Raw genomic sequence first — 10,298 nt, forward strand, 5'->3', positions numbered from 1 at the left:
ACGTTGTGAGCCAATGAGACGTCGCCACGTAGCAAGCTTAAGGCGGTGGGGCCCATGGGCCGGTCGGCCGACCAGGCTAGTCGGCTGGCCTGCCAGTGGCGCCAACCGTCCCTAATCTCCTCTGGTGGGTTGTCCTGGGCTGCCTTGTCTGGTCCACATTGGTCCTGGCCTGACTTGAGTGGATTTTGTGTGGTTCTTGGGCTACACTTGGTCCAATTGAGCTTGAATCATCGCTCTGATATTTTTTGTGATTTTATGTCGGGCCAAAGTGTGCTTGCAACCTGCATTTTAGCTCAAAAACATAACTTGCATTTTCTAGAAGACGAAATGTGGTTTAGGGACTTTATTGGATAAAGATGCGTGTAAGAAATGCAAACTCTCATGATTTTCTGATCAAGTTGACGCCTGGAAATGATCGTTAGTGAGCATCAACATAGACTGCCTTTGACACTCTGAAAGCCTAAGGCTACCCAAGAGAAGAAGAGAAATCGTTTTGAGCCATGCGATGAAGATCTAGATCAAGTTTTTGTGATAAACTTGAAGATTTCATCCATTTGAGAGTAGCAAGTGTATATGACATGATATGGCTTAACTGCCAACAAACGCATTAAACATTACTACCATTTCATGATTTAGAATGCAAGTCCATACAAAACACAAGAGAAATGATACAAGTCCATACATTCCAATAAACATCACATGCATTCCATACAACTAGCTAGTAGTCCATATTACCACAAGTCCATACATCACGCAAGGGAAATGATAGAAGCACACATGTGCAATCCATACAACTAGCTACTAGTTCAAATTACCACAAGTCCATACAGAACACAAGGGAAATGATAGAAACACACATAGTGCAATGAGCAACTAACGGCGGCGACGGGGATGCTCCGATGGGCTGAATGGATAGGTACGCAGGGCGTTGTACGTCGAGGCTCCGTTGGGCAAGACTGAGGATGGGCACGTAGTCGTGGAATCCTTATTCATCATGCATGTAAAGGAGTTTTGTTAGCAAACAGACGGCTGGACAACTTCTTTTGTTTTAGTTGGATAATTGAATATATAAGGATTGGAGTTCAGCTAAATGTACCCTTCTGTGGAATCTATTGGGGTGGAACCTTTGTAGTCGCTGGAAACTTCTTCGTCGTCGTCGGATGTGGAAACACCTAGGGTTTCATCCAATGTTGACTCCGATGGAGTGGTGGATATCATTTCCCGTTCGACTCGAGGCGAACCTTGTTCCGAATCGTCGGATGATTCATTCAAGAGACCTGCATGAGAATCCCCATGAGGTATTACAATTTATGGATTGTTTTAGTGCTCAAGTATGTAGTTAGGGGTGATGTATCGACAAGTTGAACCTTACATAATTGCAGACGACGTCCTCCTTGTCCACCTCCATGTCCAGAAGGCCCCGTAGCCCGGCGTGCTCGGGGTCGTGGGTATACTGTGTATCAGACACTCGGCACTGTAGTAAGAGTGACAATTGTTAGATGGAATAGTGTAACATAAACAGAGCAAGATTCTGTTGTAATTGTGTTTACCGTCCTCGTTGTATTGGAATGCAACTGGGTGACTCGGTGGATATGGAATTACTTGAATCCAAAGTGCCCACATATACAATACGTTACGACCTGCCACTTGTTTGCGGATGGCCACATATGCAACCCTTGGTATAGCACCCGGTGGAGCGAATGTGTTCGCCCTGAGTGAGTAATCACTTCTGTCCTCATAGACGTCGTGAAATTGACATATGTTCGTGAAGATTCTAGGTAATAACATCCAGTACATGGCAAAAAGATGCGGTGGCGTTCCAGATATGACAAGACCGAGTGCTTGGAGATTTTCTGGTGAACGTGGGTGTCTAGTTGGTGTCAGGGGCAGGGGTGGTAAAATGTCATCCACGTCCATTCTGTGGGAACCATAAGTGGACGTCCATGGGGTGATCGCAAGGTCATAGTCCCCAACATGGATGAGTGGTACATCCAAGATGGTCGTGCCTTCTTCTTTTGTATGGGCTACAAGCACATAACTATGAAGAAAACGTGCGATATTGTGTATCGGAAGGTTAACCCCAGTGCTGTTTAGTAGGGCATCATGTAGTTCACCAATATCAATGTCAATGGGGGCATCTGCAGGAATTGCAGGAGATGGAGCTATGTTGGCAAGTACTAACAGGCCGGCAAAGTGATCACTATAGTACCTGACTTCTCGTTCGTTAATTATTGTTATGTGCTCATGGTGGAAATGCGCCATCGGTTGCTCACCTAGGGGTGGGGTGGCGGCGCGGCGTGGCGGCACAGTGTTGGTAGCCAGGAGGGGTCGCATGGCAGCGGAGGGCAAGCGGCGAGGTAGAGCGCCGGGGCCGGCGGAGTCCCTGGCGGGGCGGATCCGGTGGCGGGGACAACATGCGGCGAGGTGGGTGGCCGCGGCGTGGGTGCGGCAGCGCGGCGTAGTGAGGTGGCGGCGTGGGGTGACAGCGCGCGCGGGATGCCGGCTTGCGGTGGCGGCGTGCGGGGATGCGGGGCGGCTTGGGTGGAGCACGGCGGGTGGCGGCGCGCGCGGGGTGGAGGCGCGCGCGGGGTGGCGGGGTGGCTTGGGGTGGAGCACGGCAGGTGGCGGCATGGCGTGGCGTGGGGGTGGCGGCATGGGGTAGTGGTACGGCGGGCGAGGCGAACGCCGGGGACGGGGGCGGTGGTGGGCGTGTGGGTGTGGGTGGCGCGTGTCGGTGGTGGGGTGGCATGGCGTGGGGTTTAGCCCTAAACCCTATCCGCAGTTCGCCGTGTGCCAGATCTAAGGCTCACGGCGAACACGTGTTCACCGTGTGCCTGGTCAAGGCGACACGGCAAAGAGATGACGGCGTCGTGCGGCCGTTAACGTCCGTGGCCGGATGGCGCACGTGGCGCCAACATCGACGTGAGACTGCTTGTTGCGCACGGCAAAGATGGATTTTGCCGTGTGCCCTCGGGGCGGCTCACGGCAAATCCATCTTTCGCCGTGTGGCTATTATGCGATGTGTGTTGTTGGGGCGACACACAGTAGACACATGTTTCGCTATGTGTCCGTGTTTTCGCTCACGGCGAAAACTTTGGCACACGGCGAATTTCGTGTTTCCAGTAGTGGATCTTGGTGGCCGCGTTGCCGCTGGATCTGGAGATGGTGCAAGCTGCTGCTCGACTGTTGCAGCGGCCCTCGGCAGCACCCCTCGGTGGCGGCTAGGTGCTGCTGCCGCCATAGAACGGGGAGCAGGAGGAGGAGGGGAGAGGATGATGTGGTAGGGTCCATGGGTCAGTGAGTTGGGGAGATGAGAGCAAAGAGGAGAGTTGGATATGAAGAGTGTGATTTGACCAGTCTGTTGGAGTGTAGCCCAATGTAGAGAGGGAATCTTAGCTAAGTGTGAATATAGAGTGAGATTTGACTAGACTTTTGTTGATGCTCACTTAGATCTAAACACCCCGATAGTTCACCTATAAAATTTTTGTTTCTTTCCTGCAAAGGCCTATGTGTTTTCTGAACTATAAATTCAACTGGCCGGTGCGATAATCGGCATAACCATACCTTATATTAAAGAAATCATTATTTTCATGGTTTAGGCACATCCTAAACCTTAGGCTTACGGAAAAGGGATCAAAATAACCCAGAGTCTCATACTACCCTAGGTAAGAACCACGTCGCCGAAGAGCATGGCCCCGGTCCTGTGACAGTGTGCCTAAACAAGACCTCCCGGTCTTCCATGGAGTACATGCCCCAGGTGTTGCCGTCGTCCCGGAGGCACGAGGAACAGTACCGCTTCTTGTCGACGAAGTAGATGCAGTTGCTCCTGCAGCCCTCCGTCTCCGACGAGCGCACCGAGAACGACGACACGGGGCTCACGAAGAGCGCCCGGTCGCCAGCCAGCTTCTTCACCTCCGTCCAGCGCCGGCCCTCCACGTCCAGCCGGTACACCTCGAAGCCAACGATGGAGAGGTTCTCATCAGTGATTTCGTGATGGCAGAACGGGACCCCGGTGTGTTCCACGGAGGCGAGCACTCGCCGGACGAAGAGGACCTCCCCGTCGGACTCGAGCAAGTGGCCCGTCGCCGTCGCCGTCGCGAGAGTGGGGAACTGCTCACACAGGCCCACCACCGGGAGGTTCTCTATGAGAAGCGGCGGCGGCGCAGTGGCGTCGATCAAGGACACCTGCCCGTCCCTGTCCAATATGTAGAAGCGGCCGTTACAGTTGACCACTGACATGATGCCGTCGGTCCGACGCGCGGCCACCGGCGCCGCCACGGTCCACTTCGACCACTCCTCGCCGCCGCCAGCGGCCCGCCACCAGAGCACGAGCTTATCGGTGCCAATGGAGATGAAGGAGTCAGCAGCACCGCCGGAGGCAATAACCGGGTCCCGGCATAGCCTTTCGCCGTCGAGTCTCTGCCGCGCGCCGGTGATCGGGTTGACGAGGAGCACGCCCGTGTCCCACCAGCACCAGTTGGCGAAGGCCAGGCAGCCACTCGGCGTGGCGCCGACGCACCGGAGGCCGTTCGTGTCCGCCAAGCGCACGCGGTTCGGGATCACTTCCGCCGGCGGACCGCCGGAGTCGATCGGGACGGAGACGACGACCCCGCGGCGGTCGGACTTGTTGTCCGGCGGCAGGTACACGAACAGGTGGGGGACAGGCCTCGCGAGCCGCTCGGTGACGGCGGCCGCCCAGGACTTGCAGACGGTGGCGAGGCGCGCCGACGCGAGCGGGCTGATGCTGTAGATGATCTTCTCGGTGAGGTGGAAAGGGAGGTCGGCGACAGCGCCGCCTCCACCGGCCTCGCCGCTCACCTTGCCGGTCCTGGCGTCACCGGTGGCTGTGCCTGAGCTTGATGGCATAGCGGCGGCCTTGGCTCTGATCGGCTGCATCGTCACTAGCATTGGCATGCTAGAAACTCTTTGGGCACGAACCCTAGTTCCTGCTCCAGGATCTTGCGAGAATTAGATCCTCTTTTTTTGTTTGGCAAACTGGCAGGAGCTCTGCCTTTCATTTATAGGAGGAGAGAAGGTTTATGTACAGAGAAAACAAAGGGGTTAACTTAACCCCAATAGCCTGCTCAAAAAAAAAAACTTAACCCCAATAGCTGAATCTTTTGTGAAGAAAGACAAGACAAACACAAAGGAATTCATGGCACCCTAAAACTTATAGGAGATCTGCTCTCTAAGCTCTCTTTCTCAGTTCTAGGCTTCTAGCAGATCTTCCTTGGCACGCTGGGGGCAGCATGGAGTGGTGGCTGAGAATCGTTCTGAAAACTCATCCTAGCTATTGTTCCTTTTAAAGATTCCGCATGATCCAGATGCAAACAGCGTAGAAAGCCCGGTGGTGGTCCTCCGGACTGAAAGCTACCTTGAGTAGTTGTGTGGATTTGTGGGGAATGGGATAGATGGTGAAATGTTCCCAGCCAAGGACAAGCATCCAGACTGTGTTGGAGAAAGGGAAAGGGCCTTTGCAGGCAAAGGTGCATCCAGTTTTTTTTTTATATATAATAGCAACCAGGTTTCTTGTGTGGCCCATAACACAGCGCGCAAGACGTTTGGTGCGGCCATTCTTGATTAGCAAGGTTGTCAGCTGTTGGAATTTCGTCTTGGACTAGAGTCCAAGCAAAAAAAAGCTGCACTTGTTACCTTCTCAGCCTTTGCTTTTCCAAATCAAGTTGTTACCTTCTCAGACTTATTGCTTTCCAGAATAAGTTGTTTTCCAAGCCGACTTTATGGAGTAGTACTCGCGGGTTTGTGTCCAGCCTCCATCGCCATCTGTTGGAGTCTTTGCATCTGTGGTTGCAGTTGGACATCTTGGATGCGTATCCATAGGGAGGTGAACTCCTCAAGTTGTGTGGCATCTGTTATTTTATTTCCCCTGAAGCTTGCGAATCCATGCATTATTTCTTATTTTTAGGGAAAGGTTCAGTATATTTCTTGTACCATATGTCATACCACATTCAGTGTTTCTTAACAGTTTTTTTTTACCGACCAAATGTTGTTATATGTAATTTGTATGTCCCTATCTAGTTTTATAGAATTACCGACAAAATAAGTACCTATAATTGGAACGAAAGGAGTAATATGGGTCTAGGATACGGTGGTACCGGCGATCCAGCAAAATAGCAAGATAGAGAGATATGACAATGGCATAAGCAGGGCTTAAAGAATAGGGCACCCACCTCACCCTACTGGCACTTCAACATCTTCAGGCATAGCCACTACTGGTGCACCTTCTTTTGCCGCTTTCATATCCAGTTAACCATATAAGTAGGTATTGCTTCAGCAGTTGTGTGGTGCCGTGAAAAATTGCAACTACATATCATAAAAGGTGTCATCTTTACAATACCAGATAGGGATGCCCAACATGTGGACTGGAAGCAGCAAGCCAAAGATCTGACATTCACCAACATATGTAACATCAAACAACTCTAGTTGAAAATAAAAGCATATGAAATAAAATATAAATCACTACTAACAAATAATTGAAGAATAAATATCATAGATAAGTCAGCATGTATCGGTACTAAGTAGTGACACAACCATATCGTCTATATGAAGCCTCAACGTGCCCTTCATCATAATGTCAACATCTCAAACACCATTGCTGATGGTGATGATTCAAACAAATGACTGCAACAAGAGTTAGATTGGTCACACTTAGATAATGAGTGATTGACAACGTTGAGTGGATTTGTCTTAGCTCGTGATATGTAGACGTAGGATGTGACGTGACGGTCGACGGCATGTGGTGAAGGTCAAGCGAAAGGTTCATGCCAATGGACCAAGGACGATGAAGGGTAAACACGAATAGGCTTGGACTGAGGGTCTCGAGGAGTCCAGGGGGAGTCATGGCAGTCCACGTGGTGCACAGAAGAGCAAGAGCATATGGACATAATAAAGACGATGTCGGCCAAGTCAAGGAGGAAGGCGATGGCGAGTTTGAGCAGGCTGTCTGTGTGACGGGAGCGCGAAAGATCTTGAAGGCGTCGTGGCACTTGGCGGGAGTTCAGACATGTGTCGACATCGGAGGTGGCAGTTTTTCCGGTTTGGGCCTCAAAACTAGGCGTAGGCAGGTTTACCGGTTTTGGTCTCAAAACTAGGGGCGCGTCCTGTGCGGCCGGATTGCGGTTGTGGAGGGCACGTGGCGTCATCGCGAAGTTTGTGTCGAGACGAAGCGAAATCGTGAAGACGGCATGTCCGTCTAGTCCGATAAAAAGTTGGATGATTTTATCCGTAAAGGGTATTTGAGTTGTGTGCTTCATGTAAGGGTATTTTGATCATTCGCCATGTGCCCATATACATGCGGAGTGGTTGTGGGGGCGGCCCACCTCCGAGCATACTTCTTTGCATCCCCTTGGTGGAGGTCCTCTCATTTGGTTTGCGAGAGTTTGGGTTATAGTTTGAGAGGGAGAGAGATTTTGTTGCCATCTTAGCTTTGTGTGTGCTAAAGAATGGCAGGTAACCGGACCTCTTGGAGTAATCGAAAGATCAAATTCGTGTTCAATCTTGTGCTCCTGAGCATTTTTCTTTTACTACGATTTTCAATTCTCGAACTATACTCGATCTTTTCACAAACTTCTTTTTTATATGTTAGTTCTTAAGGTTGCGCATCTATGGCATAAGTTTCATTTAGTTCTTAAGGATGCTCATCTATGGCTCAAGTTTTATTTAATTCTTAAGGATGCGTATCTATGGCTCGAGTTCCATTTTGAATTGTTTACTAGTTGAATGCCCGTGCGTTGCTACGGGAGATAAGAGCTTAAGAAAAATAAATCAGATTGAATAATACAAATAAATCAAGCAACCATATTCTTTCTTAAGTGGTAGCATAGAACCATATCACTACTAAATCTTAAGAGCAGGCCATCAGATGAGATTAAAGTTATGTTCTGAGTTCTTAACATTATGCACGGTAACAAAAAAAAACACAGCAGCAATTTGTTAGAGAACTTGGAAAAATAAAGAAAATGAATTTCGGTTCACAGGATAAAATGTGGAAAACAAATAAGAAAACTTTGAAAACTACCTCTCCAATTAGCCATCGGAGCATGGAGGTATATAAGTTCTACCTCACTATCTCTCATCTCAAACATGGCAAGCTGATATTAAAAAACCTTCTAGCCAGCTAAAAAACAAAACTTGTAAGGCAGTAAGTATTAAATAAATGGTGAAAACTCATACAACCAATCACTCATGATTGGCTATGGAGATAAAAGAATCTAGTTGAAACAGTTTTAGATACTATCATAGCAAGTTCTGAAATTATCAGTTAATGGTAGTCCAGGATAACATTGTTTAGACATGTCAAAGTGCTCTTACAAATATGCAAGTCCAATGAGTGCTGCAAAATATCTGCTATCTGTCAAGCCAAATGGTTGCTATTGAATGACCTGCAAATAAAAAAAAAATCTAGTTGAGACAGTTTGAGATAGTGCCGTAGCAAGTTCTCGACTCACATACTATTAGAAAATACTCGGAACGTCCAGATGCAGTAAAAATTAAATATGTGGTAGCTTTAGCATTAGTTTTTGTCATATACGGTTACAATCAAAAGGATAGAGACCCCAATATTCAAGGAAGGAGATTAACATGCCAGGCGCATCTCCTGTGCAACTAAACATGTTGCTGACTGCTGACTTAAACTAAGGCAGTCTGCATATAGAAAATTATTAACCCCGCCCATGAATATAGGTACATCTGTTCTTGCCCACTCAAATAAAGAACTCAACAGTTCTGGAACACATAAACAAGTACAGAGGAGCATACCATATGCAGTGCAATTCTGCTTTTGTTTATTCAGAAAATTTGATTTGCTCTCAGTTCTCTATCCCCAGCACCTCTGGAGAAAACAAATGACAAATCAGTACCTTTTGAGGCAAGTGACAGCTACATTGTCCTAGACATATACCAGCAATGGTTAATTTTGAAAGCTGAACAATATGCGATTTAGTTAAATAGTGTACTGAAATATCCATCAAAATGCTTCCTGAGGTAAAGAAACAAAACAATGGTGCTGGACTGTGTATGTACCTTGCCAAATTGATCTTCCCAGGACTGATCTTCCCTCGAACAATGGAAGTGTGGCATTCCATCAAACATCTGGTGAGCAGCGTACTTGGCAGGTGCATTTCGTAGCAAGGAACTGTCGACTGCATCTAACCAGGAGCTCAAGAGCACGATTGAAGCCATATGTTGAATAGATAATGGGCGTGAGCCCTCTTGAATGGAGCAGCATGCCTGGAACCCCTGTGCCCAACTACACCGACGACCGATCACCAAGGGAGTGACGGCCAGGTGTCTGGATGGAGGTGGCCGGCACGATGGTGGCACCGCGGCAGCGCTTGGGGTGACGCCGCAGAGACGGCGTGGCGCCGCGGGGGGCGGTCGCTGCAGTCGGACGATGGGAGGGAGGGGCGGGCGGGCGGGCTCGGCCATGCTGGGGAAGGCGTGTGGGGGGCCAGCGCGCGGTCGGGTCGACGTCGCCACCGCGCCACTGGAGCACGAAGGTCAGTGCTTCCTCCGGCCGTCGGTGTTGGCCAGGTAGGTGACCACCCCGGTCTCCCGGCCAGCACCACGAAGACGTCGCCTTCCTTCACGGAGCAGATCGGGGCAGGGGCAGATCAGGGCGAAGCAGTTCGGGCGAGCGAGATCGGGGCGGAGCAGTTCGTCGCAGCGGGGGAGTGGCGCTGCGGCAGGGGAGGCATGGGCGCGCAAGGTGGCGGATCGGAGGAGTGGCAGGTTCGGGCGGAGCAGTTCTTGGCGCAACGGCGGAGGAGGAGTGGCGCGGCGACGGGGGCAAGCGAGAGAGGGAGCCGATGGCGGCGCGGAGTCGCGGCGACGGCTCGCGTGAGACGGATGCGGAGCGGCGGCAGCAGCTCCCGCGCGGGCGAGAGAGAGCGGGGGAGGCGAGAGTGCCGGCGCGAGGGTCAGGGATCAGGGGGCGGCTGGAGTGCGCGGCCGCGCGGGGGCGGAGGAGGTCGCTGGGCTGGAGTGCGCGGCCGCGCGGGGGCGGAGGAACCGTCGGCCTCGTCGCCTCAAGGTCGTGGTGTCGGGGGAGGATCGGAGACTCATGGAAGGGTTCGTTCTTTTAAGTAAGAGCAAAATGCAGACCCATGAACTTTGAAAATATATTTTTAGGTTCAGTAAGTCATTTAAGGCCCAAAACTTGCCACGCCATCGCCCGCATCCGACGTGGACGTGCCACGGTGGCAGCTAGAGGGCGCCCTCGCTGGTCCACGCGAGGCGTGCGTCAACCTGGCACCTGGCACAGTGAGCGCGAGCGTGGCGTA

At 50.9% G+C, this 10,298-nt stretch overlaps 1 protein-coding gene and 1 long non-coding RNA gene across 3 annotated transcripts; both read right to left on the bottom strand.

The window, feature by feature from the left end:
• Positions 1–666: 666 nt before the first annotated feature.
• LOC120651601 lies at positions 667–2,502 on the bottom strand. 2 transcript variants are annotated; one of them, XR_005666255.1, is made up of 4 exons: positions 1,551–2,488; positions 1,373–1,474; positions 1,097–1,277; positions 667–984 (listed from the first exon to the last, which is right to left on the bottom strand). XR_005666255.1 is itself a non-coding variant. In XM_039929154.1 (3 exons), exons 1-2 carry the CDS (start codon positions 2,332–2,334, stop codon positions 1,265–1,267), a joined length of 975 nt encoding a protein of 324 aa, XP_039785088.1. In that variant the 5' UTR covers positions 2,335–2,502; the 3' UTR covers positions 667–984; positions 1,097–1,264. The 2 variants fall into 2 exon arrangements, 1 of the variants encoding a protein (XP_039785088.1); XM_039929154.1 differs by having other exon boundaries at positions 1,373–2,502.
• Positions 2,503–7,950: 5,448 nt separating this feature from the next.
• LOC120697319 lies at positions 7,951–10,053 on the bottom strand. The gene is made up of 3 exons (XR_005684433.1): positions 9,040–10,053; positions 8,776–8,848; positions 7,951–8,399 (listed from the first exon to the last, which is right to left on the bottom strand). It is a non-coding gene; the product is annotated as an uncharacterized LOC120697319 (long non-coding RNA).
• Positions 10,054–10,298: the final 245 nt, after the last annotated feature.

This window comes from Panicum virgatum, chromosome 1K (assembly GCF_016808335.1).
Source record: "Panicum virgatum strain AP13 chromosome 1K, P.virgatum_v5, whole genome shotgun sequence".
NCBI classification, from domain to species: domain Eukaryota; kingdom Viridiplantae; phylum Streptophyta; class Magnoliopsida; order Poales; family Poaceae; genus Panicum; species Panicum virgatum.